General features: G+C 41.4%; 2 protein-coding genes across 5 annotated transcripts in view; one reads left to right on the forward strand and one right to left on the reverse strand.

Annotated features, from left to right (window-relative positions):
• The window catches only part of UTP15 (UTP15 small subunit processome component), an 18740-nt gene extending 11640 nt beyond the window's left edge, over positions 1–7100 (reverse strand). Inside the window, exon 1 of one of the 2 annotated variants that reach the window (XM_004703537.2) lies at positions 7016–7100. The gene's annotated coding sequence lies outside the window, so the exon portion shown is untranslated. Of the gene's footprint in view, positions 1–2946; positions 3040–7015 lie in introns of those variants that run through there. The other variant, XM_045285015.1, reaches the window with a different exon arrangement.
• On the forward strand, positions 6792–19346 carry ANKRA2 (ankyrin repeat family A member 2). 3 transcript variants are annotated; one of them, XM_045285016.1, is made up of 9 exons: positions 6792–7101; positions 10633–11019; positions 11891–12049; positions 13687–13752; positions 16076–16173; positions 16656–16781; positions 17011–17077; positions 18183–18263; positions 18837–19346. In XM_045285016.1, exons 2-9 carry the CDS (start codon positions 10731–10733, stop codon positions 18890–18892), a joined length of 942 nt encoding a protein of 313 aa, XP_045140951.1. In that variant the 5' UTR covers positions 6792–7101; positions 10633–10730; the 3' UTR covers positions 18893–19346. The 3 variants fall into 3 exon arrangements, with proteins under 3 accessions (XP_045140951.1, XP_045140952.1, XP_004703595.1); XM_004703538.2 differs by lacking the exon at positions 6792–7101 and adding an exon at positions 7576–7815; XM_045285017.1 differs by lacking the exons at positions 6792–7101; positions 17011–17077; positions 18837–19346 and adding an exon at positions 7570–7815.
• The last annotated feature ends 203 nt before the right edge of the window (positions 19347–19549 follow it).

Consider the following 19549-nt stretch of genomic DNA (forward strand, 5'->3'; position numbering starts at 1 on the left):
CCCTAATTGTAATCTAGAACAGACCGACTAGGAGCGCAGTCCCTAATTGTAATCTGGAACAGACCGACTAGGAGCGCAGTCCCTAATTGTAATCTGGAACAGACCGACTAGGAGTGCAGTCCCTAATTGTAATCTAGAACAGATCGACTAAAGCACAGGTTCCCAGAGTTAGCTGGCCTGCTGCTCCCTTTCCAGAAAAAAAAAATTACCCAGTGCCCCCCAGCAATGAAAAACTTTTGTTTTTATTATCCAGGTAAAAGTGTAGGTATCTGCTTCTCTGACCCCCTCCCTGGATCGTTCCTGTGCCATCCATGGGTGGAGAAACATTGGTCTAAACTGGAAGCAGGATGGATAGGACACAGGCAGGGCTGCCAACTTGTAGGCTCAGCAGCGCACGGAGGGGAACACAGATGTTCTCCCACCTGACCAGTTTCCAAAACAGCCTCAACCTGGTCCAACCTTCAGGGAGTCAAACCAGAGCAGCCCACTAGCAGAGGAACGAACAGCCTCCACCACACCACACCCCATATACACCCTCCCCGACACAAAGACCCTTTAGGAACCCTGAAGTGTAGTGGTTACGCACTGGGCTGCTAACCCCCAAAGTCAGCGGTTGGAAACCACCAGCCACTCAGAAGGAGAAAGATAATGCTTTCTACTTCTGTAACCAGTTACCATCTCAGAAACTCCTGGGGCAATTCTAGTCTACCCCATAGGGTCACCATGAGTCAGAATGGACTCCACAGCCGTGAGTCTGGTGAGAGGTGAAACTGCGAGTACAAATGTTTCCTGAAACTAAACTTGCGGTGACATTTAACACACAATGTGGTCTAAGGACTTGACTTTCTGAAAGCCTGAAAACCAAGCCAAGAAAGAAAAGCAGAACTAACATCCAAACAGACATTTAAGGGGCCCTGGTAGTGCAGTGGTACATGGCTGCCAGCCACAAGACCAACAGTTCAAAACTACCAGATGCCCATGTGAGAATGGGGAGGCTTTCTATTCCGGTAAACATTTACAGCCTCCAAAACCCACGGGGGTAGTTCTACTCTGTCCTCTAAGACCGCTAGGAGTCACACTTGATTCAATGGCAGTGAGTTTGGTTTCTGATTGGTTTCAGATATAGAAGCTTCAATTAAATAATTTTAAAGGTTTAGAAGGTAGGAAGAAAACAGGAGGAAAGCAATTCTGAAATTAAATTCTGGATTAAAGTAACAGAATAATATAAAAATCAAACCCAGGGACATGGGAACAACAAGCGATCCAAATTGGTGGGGAGGTGGGTGTGGGAGACCTGGTAGGGCAGGATCAAGGGGAACGTAACAAAGAGGAAGTGCTGAAATCCTGGTGGGGACTGAGCATGATAGTGGGACAGGAGGAGAATCAATGGAAATAGAGGAAAGAGCTGGGAGGCAAAGGGTATTTATAGAGCTCTAGATAAAGACATGTACATATACAAATATGTTATATGAGGATGGGGAAATAGATCTATGAGCCTACATTTATAGGTTTAGTATTAAGGTAGCAGAAGGACATTGGGCCTCCACTCAAGTACTTCCTCAGTGCAAAAATACGTTGTTCTATTAAATTGGCATTCTATGACCCTCACCTTCCAGACAAAACCGCTGAAGACAAAGCGGGTGAATAAGTAAATGTGGTGAAGAAAACTGATGGTGCCCGGCTATCAAAAGATATAGCATCTGGGGTCTTAAAGGCTTTAAGGTAAACAAGCGGCCATCCAGCTCAGAAGCAACAAAGTCCACATGGAAGAAGCACACCAGCCTGTGCAATCATGAGGTCTCGAAAGGATCAGGTATCAGGCAACATCAGAACAAAAAAATCTTATCATAGTGAATGAGGGGGGCAGTGCGGCGTGAAGACCCAAAGCCCATTTGTAAGCCACTGGACATCCCCTTACAAAAGGGTCTCGGGGAGGAGACAAGCCAGTCAGGGTGCGATGTAGCACCGATGAACATACAACTTTCCTCTAGTTTCTAAATGCTTTCCCTGCGCCCCCCCCTCCCGACACAGTATCATGATCCAAATTCTACCTTACAAATCTGGCTAGACCAGAGGATGTACACTGGTACAGATAGGAACGGGAAACAGGGAATCCAGGGAGGATGACCCCTTCAGGACCAGTGGTGTGAGTGGCGATACGGGGAGGGTGGAGGTAGGGTGGGCTGGAAAGGGGAACCAATTACAAATATCTACATATAACCTCCTCCTTGGGGGACGGACAACAGAAAAGTGGGTGAAGGGAGATGTCGGACAGTGCAAGATATGACAAAATAATAATTTATAAATTATCAATGGTTCATGAGGGAGGGGGGAGTGGGGAGGGAGGGGGAAAAAATGAGGAGCTGATGCCAGGGGCTTAGGTGGAAAGCAAATGTTTTGAGAAGGATGACGGCAATGAATGTACAAATGTGGTTTACACAATTGATGTATGTATGGATTGTGATAAGAGTTGTATGACCCCCTAATAAAACAATTAAACAAAAAAAAAGAAAAGGTGTCCCAACAGAATGCTCAAATTATACAACAATATCAATATCACATGCAAATAAAATTGTGCTGAAGATCATCCAACAAAACAAGCAGCAGTCCATTGAAAGGGAGCTGCCAGAACTTCAGGCCAGAATCAGACGAGGACATGGAACAAGGGATATCATGGCTAATGTCAGATGACCTTGGGTCAAAGCAGAGAATACCCAAAAGATATTTATTTGTGTTTTAGTGACGACGCAAAGGCATTCAATTGTATAGGTCATAATAAACTATGGATAGTCTTCAGAAGAATGAGAATTCCTGAACACTTCATTGTGCACCTGTGGAGCCTGTACATGGATCAAGAGGCAGCTGTGCAAACAGAGTAAGGGAATTCTGCATGGTTTCAAATCAGGAAAGGTGCGAGGTAGGGTTGTATTCTTTCACAATACTTACTCATTCTGTATGTTGAGCAAATAATATGGAAACAAATGAGGAACAGGAATAGAGGAAAGCTGATTACAAGCTGCAAAACACAGATGACACAACCTTGCTTTCAGTGAGTATGAGTTGAAGCATTTGCTGATGAAGGTCCAGGATTGCAGCCTTCGAGATGGATGACAACTCAGTGCAAAGAGAACCGACGAGAATGACCTTGCAGATTAAAAAAAAAATCTCAAAGTAAAAACATTTAAAGAGGAGGAGGAGGAGGAAAGAAAGTAAACCCAAATCCTCACAACAATACCAATAGGGTAGCATCATGATAAATAAGGAACCGATGTTGGCAAGGATTTCGTCTTGTTTGAACCCATCATCAATGTTCATAGAAGCAGCAGTCAAGAGATCAAATGATACACTGCATTGGATAAATCTGCTGCACGAAGCTTCTCTAATGTGTTGAAAAGCAAGGATGTTACTTTGAGGACTAAGGTGCGCCTGGCGCAAGCCATGGTATTTTCGGTTGCCTCATATGCTTTTGGAAGTTGGACATTGAATAAAGAAGACTGAAGACTTGATGCACTGGAATTACTCCAGTGCTGGTGACGGATCCTGAAAGCACCATGGATTGCCATAAAACAAATAAACCTGTTTGTGAAGAAGTACCGCTAGAATGCTCCTTAGAGGAAAGGCTGGAGAGACGTCATCGAACATATTTTGAACATGTTCTCACGAGACCAGTTCCTAGAGAAGGAGGTCATGCTTTGTAAACTAGAGAGAGGGGAGGTGGAAATGAGGAAGACCCTGGACGAGATGCTTTGACCCAGCAACAATGGGCTCAAACACAAGAACAACAGCGAGGACGGCGCAGGACCGGCGGTGTTTGTTCTGTTGTGTACAGGTCACTGCGAGTCTGACCCGGCTCAATGACACTGAATCCAGGTGACACGATGGGTTTTTATGGTTCCAAAAGGCCTGCGTGGCTGTTCTGTCAGGAATGAATTATACAAACACATGAAGTAAACTAATTTTGTTCTGGCAGATAAGTTTAAATCTTGGTGTTCTAACAGAAATGTGGGTGAAGGGAGGCGGCAGACAGTGTAAGATATGTACAAATGTGCTTTGATATGTTATAAGAGCTGTAAGAGCCCCCAATAAAATGATTCATTAAAAAAAAAATCTTGGTGTTCTTTGTGAGGGCTGTGATTAAGATTCCCCAGAGACCCAGGTTCAATTCCCAGGCAGTGCACCTCAAGCACAGGCACCGTCCATCAAATTTCAGCAGAATGGCCAGACTAGGAAAGACTAGTCAGAGAGGCCGTCATCTACAGCCAAAAAATAAATCAATAAAACAGCCCAAGAAAACCCAATGAATCACAATGAAACAATCCCTTGTGCACAGGCATTGAAATTCTAAGATGTCTTAATCTTTAATCTGGTAAAGTGCTAACCATAAAAACAGCCTTAGGATATGGGAGGGCTGGAGGCCCCAAAAGTAGAATTCTAGTCTGGATGGGCAAATTAAATATAATACAATCCATTATCTTGAAGAGATCTAGTAAGTTTCAGAAATTCCTTCACATCTACTTACTTCTGTACCACTTGTGAAAGATGTGGCAGCCTTGGGAGGAATCAGTACCCAAGGGTTCACATTCTCAAAGGAAGTGAGGGGTCTTTTTGTATGTGGGTTAACAGTATGAATTATAAAAATTTAATGTAACAAAACTTTGTAGCCATACTTTGTCATATCTCATTTTCTCTCCATTTTTAATGGTTAAAGAGACTTTCAAGAGAGGACAAAAAAAAGTCCAGCTCACAACTTAGAAGCACAGTTTTGACAGACACTGGGGCTACTGCAGAAAACCAACCTCACAAAATTCCAGGCTTTATGTTCCTTTTGTTCTTGGGGTGGGTGGGGATGTGAGAGAAAAATAAATGACTACGCACTTTATAACTCTAAATCAGAAAGAAAAGAGGAGCAGAAAATGACAGGTGGGATGCCTTTAATCCAGTGCTCAGGGCAGTTCTCTCTGGCAAGGTACCATGAGAGCAGAGACAAAGATGAAGGGAGGCAGCAAGTCCTATAAGCTTCATTGAGAGAAAAGTAGAGGAGGGAAGTGCAAGGGCTCACAAAAGCCTAGACAATTTCAGGACTTCGCTGTAAATACAGGTTTCTCAATGCCATGGCCAAGATGCTATTACCCCTCTAACACCCCTGGGCATCACTCAGAAGCAGAAAAGCTGGTGCAGCTCCCACAGAAAGCATTCCACAGACCACATGAGAACATAACAATTTCAGCATTTACAGGATGCACACATCAGTATTTGCCATTTCTGCTGGTGATGAGAACCAGATGCTAGAAACCGGGAATCTGCTTTGCCATGTCCTTCCTCCTTACTCTAACATCCTTCTGATTTTACTTTCCAAATCTTCCTCAATTCCATGTCCTCTCTACATTGAATTCAACTGCCCCAATTCAAGCCCTCTCATCTATTGCAGTAGTAGGAAAATAGCAAATTAAGTGGTGTTTAATGAATGTGAACAAAGGCGCTCTGGTAGAGTAGGGGGTTACACATTGAGTTGCTAACCACAAGGTCAGCAACTCCAGCCCACCTGCGGCTCTGAGGGAGAAAGGAGGCTGCTTGAAAAACCTGAAGGGGAAGTTCTACTGGACGCTGTGGCTCTTTTATAATGTGAACAACACTGTATAGCAGACCCTCACAAACTTTTCTGTACAGGGCCAGAATACATATTTATGCTTTGTGGGCCAAAAGACAAAATGGAGAATGCTATACAGGTACTCAAATAATAGCAAAGAAACTTTTCTAAGCTTTTAATTGATGGAATAATATTTTTAAAAACAAGCATAATCTTTTATATACAAAGTATAAGTAAAGAATTCTTGGTGGGGGGGATGAAGACATTTCATTTAAGGGGATTCAAGGTGTGTGTTTTCTAACAGCAAACAGATTGCAACTGTTCACTGGTAAAAAACAAACAAACAACTATTAGTTCCCTAGCTCCACAAAAACAAGAAGCCAGTAAGATTTGGTGTCCAACATTAGTTTGTTCCTCACTGTAATCCAGTGGATGCCGACTCACAGTGACTTTTTAGGACAGGTAAATTTCCAGAGATTGTACCTCTTTTTCTACCACAGAGTGGCTGGTAGTTTCAAACTGCTGACTGCAGATCGCACCCCAATGTGAAATCATCACACCACCAGGGTTCTTAAAGTCAATAGTTAAAACCACCAGCTGCTCCACAGGAGAAAGATGAGGCTGTCTGCTCCTGCCTGGGTAATCCAATGCGGCGGTTCTACTCTGTCTGACAGGATGGGTTGCCATGAGTCAGAATCGACACCACGGCAGGGTTTCTTTTTTTATATATCGCATACAGTATTAAGGTGAAGAAGTATTTCCTGACAAAATAATTCCAAGTCTGTACAACGAAGAAGTGAGGAACAGTAGCTTGCCGGACTGAAATACAGATCAGCCCAGGGGCGGGCCATTGTGCAAAGGCACGAAGAAATCACATGAAAATAATTAAGAGGAAAATGATAGAACGGGAAGACAGCAGAGTCTGAAAACTTGAGGGTAAAACCAAATACATTCTACTCCGATACAATGCAGAATGCCAAATAAATGCAATGAGTAAAATGGAAGGATGCAACAACTCAGAGGAAGATTCTAAATCTTAACAGGGGAGCCTCCCATAAAGACTCGAAGCCCCGTACCATTTCAATGGGGTCTTGAAGGCGATTACAAGTCACCACGTAAGATGGGCGCAAAACCGGAAGGGGAGGGCAAGGGAAGTGGGGCTACAAGGGGGCAGCCATTTGAAACTGAAGGCGCCTCATTAGCCAAGATAGAGGTGAACTTTTTGTCAAGTATCTTAGAAAACGGCGGATTACGATGGACAGTAAAAGAAATGTGACCGTAGAGAAGGAAATGTTAAATCAAACGAAACTGCGGGGATTCTGAGAGGTTGGTTAATGAATTTAAGCCATTATCTTGCGGAGACTAGAAAATCCCCAAGGGGCATGACAAATGTCACAGGAAGGACCGACGGACGCTTCCTTCACCTACCTGTGCTGGACTGTCCGCTGGACCGATCTAGCTCACTCACGCGGACCCTCTAAGGAGCCGCCATGACACACCGCGTACGGAAAAGGGTGAGTCGCCGCGTAAAGATGACGTACAGGCCCGTGCTCACGAGACGCGCCGCCAGATGACGCGATGGCTGGAGGGGGCGGGGCGAGGGGAAGAAGGAGGCGTGGCCGGGTCGCCGGACTAGCCTGGTCCCCTAGTTAGCCTGAATCCTGCACGGACGTCGGCGTTCCTCGGGCGGCGGGTACCGCGCAGCGTCGCGGCGAGGGCGGGAAACCCTGGAGGACCGCCCAGCTGCCAAGATGCAGAACGCCTTTTTGCCAGAAAGGGAAACCACTCGGAAGTGACGTCGCGGCCCAAACAAGCCCTGGCTTGAAGGAGACGTGTGGTGAAATCTGTGCCCGCAGGAGCGAAGGCCCGGCTCGCTCGGTGCCGCCTGAGGTGGTCGGCAGACGCGGCCGGCCTCCCGCTCGCGTCCCGGGACCCGCCCGCCTCGGGCGACCCGGCGTTTCCGCTTCCCCGTGTCGGACCCGCGCGGGGAAGTCTCGGGCGGAGTTAACGACGAGCGCCGGGACACCTGTCGCCTGGGAGGCCGCCTTCCTTCTAGCACCTTGCTCGCCCAAGGGCTCCAGGCTAGGCTTGGGCCGTAACGGCGAAGGCGGCGGGCAGACCCACCAGCCCCTCGGCGGAGAAAGATGGACAGTCTCTGCTCCTGGAAAGATTGAGGCTCGGAAAGCGACCGTCGGGGCCGCTTGGGGGTTTTGGGTTTTGTTCTCCTAGTAAGTAGGATAATTCCAGATTTAGAAAGCAGGGGCGCGGGGTGGAGGGGGGGCGCGGCTGCTGTTTACTGGGCTGGGGACGAGCACAGCTACCGCTTTATTTCCTTAGGTTCTTCCTCCTTTCTGACAGGTGGCCCTCTTTTCAGTCAGTCCCCCCACCGCACCCCACGCCTCCATTCCTGTCTTCAAATTTGGGTTTATGCGATAACTGTGACTCTCATCTCCAGGGGACTATTAAGATGCGCGAAAGGCAGCTTTCTTCTCCCGTGGAGTTACACAGCTGTACCCTATCCCGTGGGGTCTGTGAGTCGGCATGGTCTCCATTCTAAAGGAATTTTCCGTTTTCAGTGGAAATTTCCACTAGAGACATGTGGAAATAGACATATGCAAGCTGCTGGAGAGCTCAGTGTTGCAATTCTCGGCCCCTGGAGCTTTGAGGGGTAGTTCTCTTGGGAAGTACAGTTCCCATTGGAGACCTTTTTTGCAGACCCATTGCTCTCGGCTTGGTACCTTGATTCCAGCATTGCCACTGGAATCACCAAACGTTTGCTGTTCTTGTTCTGCTGGTTTTGCACCATCCGTTTGTTCATTAGACTCTATTAACAACGTTGCTACCTGCTGCTACTTGTTCTCTTAGTATTTGGTATTTGTCTTCAACTTCTCCCAGGAACATTTTCATGGCAAGAATAAAGGTGTTGGAGGAGCCGCACAGGCCCCCTCTTGCTCTGTGGGCATCTTTCCCTCTCTCTGGACGTGATAACCACCCTGCCCAGCATCCTCCAAAGGGTTGCTGTGGGATCAGCCTCTGAACATGGTTTTTAAATGGTGCTCCACTGTGATCCTAAGGCATTGCTAGCTCTTAATCCCCCATTATTTCCAGTTAGAAAGCACTCTATGGCCTCTGAGAATTTATAACAGAAATAGTAGGCCTAACACAAATAGATTACTTGGGATGTTATTCATTTTCTTCCTATCTTAAGTGACTTAATATCTTAGATTTCTTTAGAAGCCATTTTAGGTAATGACATTTCTATATAGTCATTTTGAGTCGTCATAGACTCAATGGCAGCGAATTTAAGGATTTTTGGTTTAGTTTTAATGGTTTCTCTTGAAATTATTGTAAAGTCCATAAGGAAGTGCCAGAACAATGACTAAAAATTCACATCTAAACAATAATAAAGATTCAATAAAAGATATGCCTATGATTTATGCCTTAAGAGCTAGCTTCTATTGAGTTCATGTCTTGACAATACATACTTTGGAAGAAAAAAAGACTTCAGTAATTTGTATTTCTTTTTGGGGGGGTGGGTTTGAAGCTGTATGCTTTTTTAATCATTTTATTGTGGGCTATTCCAGCTCTTAACACAATCCATACATACATCCATAATTTGTATTTCTTAATACTATAAAGATTGATATCCAAAATTATACTTTGACCCTCACATGGACTAAGCCTCTTGAGTTCCCTCGGTCCATTGAACAAGGATGTGAATAGGCTTGTGCCCAGACAGAGTACCTTGGAAGGTGGATGACTGCAGACGTCGTACAAATTTACATCTCACCAGTTGCTCTTCCTTTTGACCCACATTTAACTTGTCTTGTTTGTATTAATTTCTGCTGCCTTTTAGATTGAGATTTTTCTGTATTTTATTCTGTTGTTGCTGGGTTTTTGTTGGTTTTAAATGATTTTCTTTATATGTAACTCAAGTTGGGGAAATCTATAGAGAACAACAAGATTAATAGTTTAACGTAATGGCAGGAGAGATTAGGGGAAATAGGGAACTAATAATGAGTACAAAATTGAAGAAAATTTTCTAAAATTGATTGTGGAGAATGTACAATTCTTTATAATATATGTAAACCATTGAAATGTATGATACGTGAATTATAAGTCAAGATACCTGTTTTAAAAAATTATACATTGACTTTAATGACCTAGAGATGCTAAGGCAAAGGAAGCAGCCCATAATTTGTATACTTTGTTTTCCATGAAAACCTATATTGAGTTGCTGATACTTAATCCGAATAAAAACTAATTTATCTCCAGTTCACCAGAATAAAAGCTTTGTACGGCTGTTCACTATCTAGGAATCATAGATATTCTAGTTAAACATGCTATACTGTGAGATAGAGCTTAAATTTGAGCAGAGAACAACGTAAATAAATACGACATATTAATAAATGAACCTTCCCTCCCTCAAAAAAAAATTGAACTCCTGATAAATGGTTAAAGCTTTCACATAAAAATGTATTTCTATTGTTACCCTGATCTTTTATCCACTTAGCAATATTCAGGTATATGAAAGAAGAGGAAAGAATACTAAAATGTGGTGGAACCGAAGGAGCACTTGTGGCATAGTGAGTAATGCTTGAGTCTACTAACCACAAGGTCAGCAGTTCAGAACCACCAGATACCCATTGGGAGAAAGATGAGGCTCTCTGTTTTCCTAAAGATTTGTAGTCAGGGAAACCTACAGGGGCAGTTCTCCTCTGCCCTATAGGGTCAGTGGGAGTCAGAATTGACACGATGGCAATAAGTTTGGTAGTTTTTGGAGTGATGGAGGTGAGACTGGATCCTCTCAGGTAGGTTAGTGGTGATATGCCATGCAACTGGGCCTGAGGTTTAGAGAGGTGGAGTGATTTGTACAGATTCACACAGCTAGTGAATGGTGATGCTTATCTTTGAACATTGTAGGCTGTCTATTATATATGCATGCCTCTGATATCTGTTATATCAGAGACACCTGTGAGGAATCTTGATTGAAAATTATTACCCAAGTTGGTATAGTATTTATAAGTTTTTAAATTGTATTTCAGAATTTTTTCAAATACCCAAATTCCAAGAAGACACTGGCTGGAATACCAAGAGGAAGTCATGAAGTTCTGTGTTCATTATTGAAACTACAGTCAAAACAATGGCGACATCAACCAATCTGGATATTGGAGCCCAGCTGATAGTAGAAGAATGTCCCAGCAGTTACAGTCTCCCTGGCATGCCGGACATTAAGCTAGAACACCCCCTGGACTCCAGTTCTGAAGCTGGATCTGCTCAGGGTGTTGCCATGGGAATGAAATTCATCTTGCCTAACCGATTTGATATGAACGTGTGTTCTCGATTTGTGAAGTCTTTAAATGAAGAGGATAGTAAAAATATTCAAGACCAGGTTAACTCGGACCTGGAGGTGGCATCTGTCCTATTTAAAGGTTGAAAGTTATGGTATAAATATCCGCTTTTTTTTTTTTTTAGTTTCTCCACTACCCACCCCCAATCATTAGATTTTGAGTTTGGGAAGAGTTTAGAAGTCACCTTTTAATATGATTTTCTGGAATCCCACAGAAACTGATATGAAATATTTTCAGGTTATTTAAGAGGGAACTCCAAAAAGTTTTGGAAAAATTCTGTTATCGTTTCTTTTCCCACAAAACTTTTTGAGGTCCCTCTTATAAAAATCTGTTTTAAACAAGATGAACCTTGGTTGATTAACATTGATAAGAATGTTTGTGCACTAATCAAAGAGGCAGGTGAATAGAACCCACCAGCTGCGCCAAGGGAGAAGGGTGTGGCAATCTGCTTGTGTCCTGATGGACAGCCTTGGGAGCCCTGGGGGCAGTTCTACTCTGCTCTGTAGGGCTACTGAAAACAGCGAAGTTTCATGTTGAAGCATTGGGTTTTTTTATTTTTTTATTTCTTGTCTAAGTTTTGTTTACTTAGAACCTCTCCAATTAGGTTCCTTTTTATATCACTGGAGAAAAAAAATATTTGCACAATATTTCCTATTTCATGAATACTTAGTTTATATTAGCATTATCCTTCAGTGAAGACTCCTAGATTTAGTTTTATACTGATCCAATCTCTGAATAAAGTTGTTCAAGATTTCTACCATTCTTTTTTTTCCCCCCTGTAACTTTCTCTATGGGAGTATAGACTTACGGTAAAAATCATTTAACATCATTTGAAGCTATTAATACCTCATACATTTCTTTTCATGTACATACTACCATAGAACTTTTATTGAAATGCTTTGTCATTAAAATGTCACTTAAGCATGTTAAATCAATGTATTTTACTTATTAGCTGAATGCACCATCCATACATCTGCTTCTCCTGGGATTCAAGTAAGACATGTCTACACCCCCTCTACAACCAAGCACTTCTCACCCATAAAACAATCAACGACCTTAACCAACAAACACAGAGGAAACGAGGTCTCTACAACACCTCTGTTAGCAAATTGTAAGTATTCATGTTGCTCTTACGTGCTAAATATTAGTAATATGATTATTCCAAGAGTTTGGCAGTGAAACACCATTTTATTATCTCCTTTTGAAAACTTCAGTAATATCCCAATAGTCTTGGTAACTTAAAACTTTTTTTAAAATCATTTTATTAGGGGCTTATACAACTCTTATCACAATCCATACATACATCAATTGTGTCAAGCACATTTGTGCATTCATTGCCCTCATCCTTCTCAAAACATTTGCTTTCCACCTAAGCCCCTGGTATCAGCTCATTTTTCCCCTCCCTCCCTGCTCCCTCCTCCCAAAACTTTTTTTTAATTATTGTGATATGTGTTCATGGTATTTCTTATTTAATGTTTCACCATTTAGCACACATACGGATTGAAATTTTCATTTTTAACCCCTTAAAGTTTTACTATAAAACAGGAGTTACTCTGAACCTGTGAAGATAAGGACATTTCAGGTGTGTGTATGTTTGTTGGGAGGACAGTGAGTCACATTCTACTTGTAAATTAGATCACTAACAATAAATTGTTTCCTAGGGAAAGTTGAGCAATTTTTGCTGTAATTTTAATCTGAAAAAATATGAATGTTCAGGTATATTTTTTTTTAACTTTGGATCCACAATTTAAAAAGTAGACTCTAAAAGAAAGAAAATGAAATTGTTTTTATATATAAATTAGAAATGATCTGTAAGTTTGAGTATGCTAATGAAAAAGCAAGAACAAAATCAATTACTAGCAATTTGATGTTAGTCATGGAATTGAGGCTATGCTCTAAAGCATGGTAGAATGTATGTCTTTACTTTGCGCATACTAACACACCACTGTTAGTTGAATAGTATGCTGCAGCAGTTGAGCCAGGTAGAGTCTATGCCTGTAACTCAACTCCCACCACAGCCTGACCATTTCTTATATTAATTTGTATATGCCTCTCAATTGCTTTCCTTACTCTGTTAGGGTCACCCAGCCATACCACTGAAGTCAGTGATGAAACGATCCAATTGTTAAGGCCAACTCTTAGAGGAAACTACCTGTTTGGTGTTATTTTAAATTGAAGAGGTTTTCTTAAAACAATCCAACCATAGAATTTTTTAGTTGGAAAGAATCCCCTGGTTCACATCCTTTCTGTTACAAATAAAAGTGTTAAAACATGCATCCAAGCTCACACAGCAAATTAGGCACAGGTAGGCCTAAACTTTCACCAATAAAGCCACTTTTCCATGTACAACTTTATTTCCAAAGTGAAGAAAAAGAATCTTGAAATAGAGGTATTTAGAGCTTCAGTACATTCAATCAGTAAAAAAGACCAATGAATATTATTGTATCTTTTAGAACTGTGGTCCTCGTATACTTGGATTCAGTAATATACAACATTGGAAAAATTAAGTCACCTAAGTCATTTCTTTGGAATAGTTTGAAAACAGTAATTTGCAGAGGTCAGATCCTTTTAAATGGACATAGAAGAGAATTCTCAGCTACAGAACATTAGGTTGGCCTTTAGTTTGTATTTTAAAACAATAAAATGGTCGTTTTTGCTTTGGAAAATACAATTGTTCATCACTAGGAGCCAGACTGATGAGGGCGTGCCCTCCAGATGTCCTTGACACTTGTTACGGTGTTGTTTCAGCCTTGTCCGTTCACCAGTTGGCTGCACAGGGTGAGATGCTCTATCTGGCCACTCGGATTGAACAAGGTAATCGTCTACTTTAAAAATGTAAGACAAAATTAATAGGAATTAGCAGTTTAATGCAGAAAGGTATAAAGAAAGACAAAAGCAAATCGTTGCATAATTCCACCAGGCAGATACATTTGTAAGTTTCTTATCTTTTCAGAACACTTTTTTCAGAAAATATTTCTGTTTGTATTTTGGGTTATGTGTGAGAGCATGTGTGTGCTTTTTGTAGGCACACAGGGGGAAAAGTAACCCACACGTACATGCTGCATTGCCTCCTCTTTCACTTGCTATCTTGAAGCTCTTTTCATATTAGCATCTAAACGTGTACGTCATTCTTGAACAGTTCCACGACATTGCATTGCCTTGCGTAGACGTATCTCAGGCTGTTGTTGAATTAGACTCCTGGTGGTGTTATTAAACACAGTGATCCGGGCATTCTTTTTTTAAGTATATCCATTGTGGGTAATTCCTACAAGGTGATTGGCTGAGTCAAACAGTTCGAGTTTTTAATTTTGTATACATGTTACCAAATATTGCCCGAGTAAGATTTTCTTCTTCCCTAGACCCTCACTAATACAAGATATTATCAGATCTCAGTATTGGATAATTTGATAGGTGAAAAATATCTTGTAGTTGTTTCACTTATATTGTAAAATTACAGTCTGTGTGAATTTGTTTTTGTGTGAACTGCTTGTTAAATACTGATGTCTGTAAAGTCTAAATTAAGGCCAACTAGCTCTTTTGTTGTTTAAGTTGCATATCTTTTTCTCAGTTGGTTATTTTTCCTTTGACAACATTTATTATGTTTTCAAATAGAAGTTTACATTTTTTAAGAGCACATTTGTGTTGTGTTTTGTTTTTATGCTCTCTTTTCAATCCTGTTTAGAAACTATTTTCCTCTCAAGGGGATAAATGTTTTATTTTAGGACTTCAGTGGTTTCTTTTTTTACCTTGAACCCGTGGTCCACAAAAAGTTTTTTCTGGTGTCATGGGGTAAATTACCATGGTTTTTACTGTTCAAAAAGTCAGCCAGTTGTCTTTCCAATGGATATTGAGCATCATATTAAAAGTTATTATTTTCTTTTTTTTTAAGTTATTATTTTCAAATCGTGGTATTCTTTTATAAGAAAGACCAGTGAATTTCGGGAATTAAATGTGGTTCGAGGAATTGCATGGTCCCGTGCTTCAGGTGGTTTAGCCTTCATTCACATCACTGTGTTTGCTGTAAGAATGAAAGGTCAGAGGCTGCGCTGTTAGCTACAGAGGAGAGAGATTTGATACCTTGTGAAATTTTGTATAGTGTGTATTTATATCATGCTAAAGGTTATCAAACAATCCTAGTTGCCATTGTCCCAACTATACATTGAGGTAGGTAAGGTATTTATCTGCTTATTAGAAAAATTAAGTCACTTGCTCAGGTCACATTACAAATAAGTGACAGCCAGGATTCAAGATTCAAGCCCTCTCCTGATTCTTAAGTCCAGTGTTCTGCCCAGTGTTTTATCTTGTCTGACAGTTTATGCTTATAAATAATATGATGTATGTTGTTGGATGCCGTCAAGTCATTTCTGACTCATAGCAGCCTAAGGTGCAATACAACCTAACACAATCCTGCCCTGCACTGCCCCGCACCATCCTCAACAACTGTTGCCTATTTCTGCACCACTGTGTCTTATCTCTCTCAGTCTCTCACAGACCTCTACCCCCTCCCTTCCTTGTTCTTTATCCAGTTACATAGGCATGGGAGGTGCTTGAAAATACCATAGGTTAGATCAAGTGCACCTTAGTCCTCCAGGGACAGAAATGTTTGCTTTTTTATGCTTTATAAAAAGGGTCTTTTGCAGCACCTTTGCGATGTGGTACATTTTGATTGCTTGATTGCTGCTTCAGTGGTGGTTGCCTATGGATCCAAGGAAAATCAGATCCTTGACAGCATCAATATTGTCTCCATTTATCATGATGTTGCCATTGCCCAGTTGTGAGTTTTGTTTTCTGTCTGTGGATGTGTGATCCACACTGAAGGCTGTAATAGTCGATCAGGGTGTTACTGAACCTTCCTCCCAGCTGGAAGCCATGCTCTTCATTATAGTCCAGCTTCTCAGATGATCTGTTCAGCATACAGATTGAACTGGCGTGGTCAAAGGATAGGACACCGTTACATACCTTTTCCTGATGTTTCACTCAGCTATTTAAATTGAGGCACATTTGAATACATTCCAACAAAACTTCAGTGAACAAAATTCAGCATTAAGTGATAGAGTCAACGTTCTAGAATGCCAGTATTTTCATAGTATATGTGGTTGTTAAATTAGATCACAAAAATTGCTTTTCTTTTAACTAGAAAATGTTATCAATCACACGGATGAAGAAGGATTTACTCCTCTGATGTGGGCTGCAGCACACGGGCAAATAGCTGTGGTAGAGTTTCTACTTCAGAATGTAAGGAAAATGCCTCAGCGAATGTCTATATATAGTCATTTAAGTTCAGTCAAGTCTAGATATCATGGTAGAGGATACATATCTAGAAAATGTAGCTAGAGATCATGATAGAGGATACCCAAAAAAATTACCAAATGTTTCTTTTTTACTCTGGAACCACAATCTAGTTGGGGAAGCAAGTCTAATCAGACATGAAATAGTGAGAGAGGACTTTATGCCCAGCCCCTCCCAACGTAGTAGGAAGGAAAGTCCAGCCAGCCCTGTGGAAGGCTTCCTGGAGGAGGCGTGACTTGACTCCAGGGTAGCAGGATGCCAGAATTCAGGTAGACAGAGGCTAGAAGGAAGGCATCCAGTCAATGTTGATAACAGGGCCGTCCCTGGATAAGAGTTGGCATTGTTTTTTTATGAACTCAGAGCTTTATCGGACTGAAGCACACATTTAAACGGATTGATAAGTCTTTTATCTCCACTCTTCACCCTAGGGTGCTGATCCTCAACTTCTAGGCAAAGGTCGAGAAAGTGCACTGTCACTGGCCTGTAGCAAAGGCTACACCGATATTGTGAAAATGCTGCTCGACTGTGGAGTTGATGTCAATGAGTATGACTGGGTGAGTGTATGGATTTTAAAATTTCTATAAAAATTAAAAAATAACACTCGTTAAATTGCTATTGAAGGTATATAATTGTGTTGAACACTTTTTATTTTGATTTAAGTATCCTTTACTACTTCTTGAAGCCCAGTTTACGGTAAAACTTGACTCTGAGGCATGAAATGGATTAAATGGTTTGAATTTTGCTCACCCTGGAATCACTCTGTATCGCTTTTTTTCCCCCCAGAATGGAGGGACACCTTTGCTTTATGCTGTGCATGGGAATCATGTGAAATGTGTAAAAATGCTGTTAGGTAAGCACATAAAAGTGAGATGTACTTAGGAAATGCTATGTGAGGACTTTAATTTTTTAGAACCTGGCCTTCCCTGCTATTCCTCAGAAGGAACGTTACCGTTGGGTGGTGTTGAATGGAGCCGAAAGCACAGGGAACAGAGTAGAACTGCCCCCTGCGGTTTCCTTGACTGTAAGCTGTAGGGCGCTGGTAGCCATGTCTTCCTTCTGCAGGGTCACACGTTGAATTGGAATCACTTGCCTCCCAAGTAGGCAGGCATTTAACCATTGTGCTTCCGAACCAAACCCACTGCCGTCTGGCAGATTCTGACCCCTAGAGTAGACCTGCCCTGTAAGGTTTCTATGTGAGCAGACTGCCCTGTTTTCTCCCTCAGACTTGCTGGTAGCTCAGACCACTGACTTTGCTCTTTAACCACTAAGTACTTAACCACTCTGCCACCTGGGCTCCATTTTTAAATGAGATAAATCTCTGCTGCTATTTATCCCTGGGGGTATAGTGGGCGATGCGTTGGCTGCTAATCACAAGGTCAGCAGTTCAAAACCATCAAACAAGAAGCCCTGGTAACGTAAGGTTCTATTCACTATGCTGCTAACTGCCCAAAGCACCAACCACAGGAGAATGATGAGGCTTTCTACTCCTGTAAAGGTTTACAGTGTTGGAGACCCACAGGGGCAGCTCTGCTTGTCATATAAGGTTGCTATGAGTCAGAGTCGACTTGATGGCAGTGAGTTTTTGAGCACCTGCTACCACAGCATTGGCACGGGAGATGGGATGCCATCACACATCACGTCCACAATGGGAACATCTGCCCCGTGTCCTTCATTTGGGGAGCTGAATCGGAAGCCTCCATTTGTTTTCCTACCCTCAGTGTCTTTAACTGATGATTCGTTTTGCCTGCTCTAGAGAATGCCTTTGGGTTTCAAGTGTCTTCCCTCCAACCCACCAAGGTGAATTCTGTGCATCCCACGCACAATGTACCTTGTTGGAGCATCCTGAACACATCAAATTTGCTAAGTACCTGGTCATCCATTTACATATGAGCCAGTAATAGGCACATGATCCACACTTCTATTTTATTTATGTAGCTCTTTCTATTTCGGTATAGAAAATGGAGCTGACCCAACGGTTGAAACTGACTCTGGATATAATTCTATGGATTTAGCTGTAGCCCTAGGCTATCGAAGTGGTAAGTAATTTAGAAGTCATGAGATTTTTATTTTAGGTCTACAAATAGTATAGTGGACCAGTTTTCGTAATCGGTAGTCATAAAGCATTGTCTGCTAACCCGCTTCCTGACATAAGCATTTAACTATGAGTCAAGTCCACAAATTCCTGTAATATCTACAGATGAGCTGGTTACTCTTTTTACTAACCCAAATAAGTAGTCACTAGGGAACTACATGCCTATTTACAAGATGTGTTTAATATTCCATGACAAAGCGTATTTGTAAATTGCTTTATAATAAGCCCTTTTCTGACGCTTAGAACAGCCTTGTCCTCGGGGCTCTCCTTCAGATCACATATGTAGAAAGCAAAGCGTAGAAAGTCCAAGGCATTGACAAAGCTGTGAAGTCAGGAGCAGACTACATTATAGCCTCTGCAAATTGATGTAAGGATCACATTGCCCTCCGACTATGAATATATGCACCTTAGAAATAAATTTGTTTTAGGCTGAAGATGGGAATGTGAAGTTAAGCTCGGTGTGTGTTGAAGAGCGTGGGAATCAGTACGCAGTGACCTTGATTTGTTTCTGCTCTAGTTCAACAGGTTATCGAGGCACATTTACTGAAGCTGCTTCAGAACGTCAAGGAGTAGACCTAATTGTCGAGGATGTTGTCTACCCTCATGTTTACGTTTGGGCCTGAATAATGATAGTTTTGTTTACATCTAAATGTTTACCTCGGTTGCAATATTTACTGATTTTTTAGTAAGTTTTAATAAATGTCCCTCTGAGTAATTCACTGGTTTTTAATAAAGTTAGTTAATTAAAAAAAAAATAAATGTACTGCCTATTTTAAATTATAATGTTTTATGGCATGTAAATTTTTATGGTACAGATAGTTATGAGTCTTTGTATTAAGTGCTATAATTTGATATTTTGAGAAGTTATCCCACTGGGTTCATCTATACTCCTGTATTAACTCATTGGCTTTATATAGAGTTTGCTATAAATCCATAGAAACCAAATTTGGTTATTGTTAAAGTTAAAAAATGCACAGTGTGATTGTTTACAAAATGCCATTACAAATAAAGCACTTTTTTTCTGTCAGTTTGCTTGCTGATTTTTTTAATTGTAAAGGATTAATATGAATTTCTGTGAGATTTTATTTTAGCCCTTCTGCCATGCTAGCATTAGCTCTCACATATAATTAATGTAATTAAGATGTACAAGTCAATCAACAGAGACTTGTTTATACTCATTTTATAACTACACTTAGAATATGATTCTGTTGTAGTTAAGTTTTTTAGCGG

Source organism: Echinops telfairi, unplaced genomic scaffold (assembly GCF_000313985.2).
Source record: "Echinops telfairi isolate 266 unplaced genomic scaffold, ASM31398v2 ScPeMD7_7469;HRSCAF=8507_1, whole genome shotgun sequence".
Classification (NCBI taxonomy): Eukaryota; Metazoa; Chordata; class Mammalia; order Afrosoricida; family Tenrecidae; genus Echinops; species Echinops telfairi.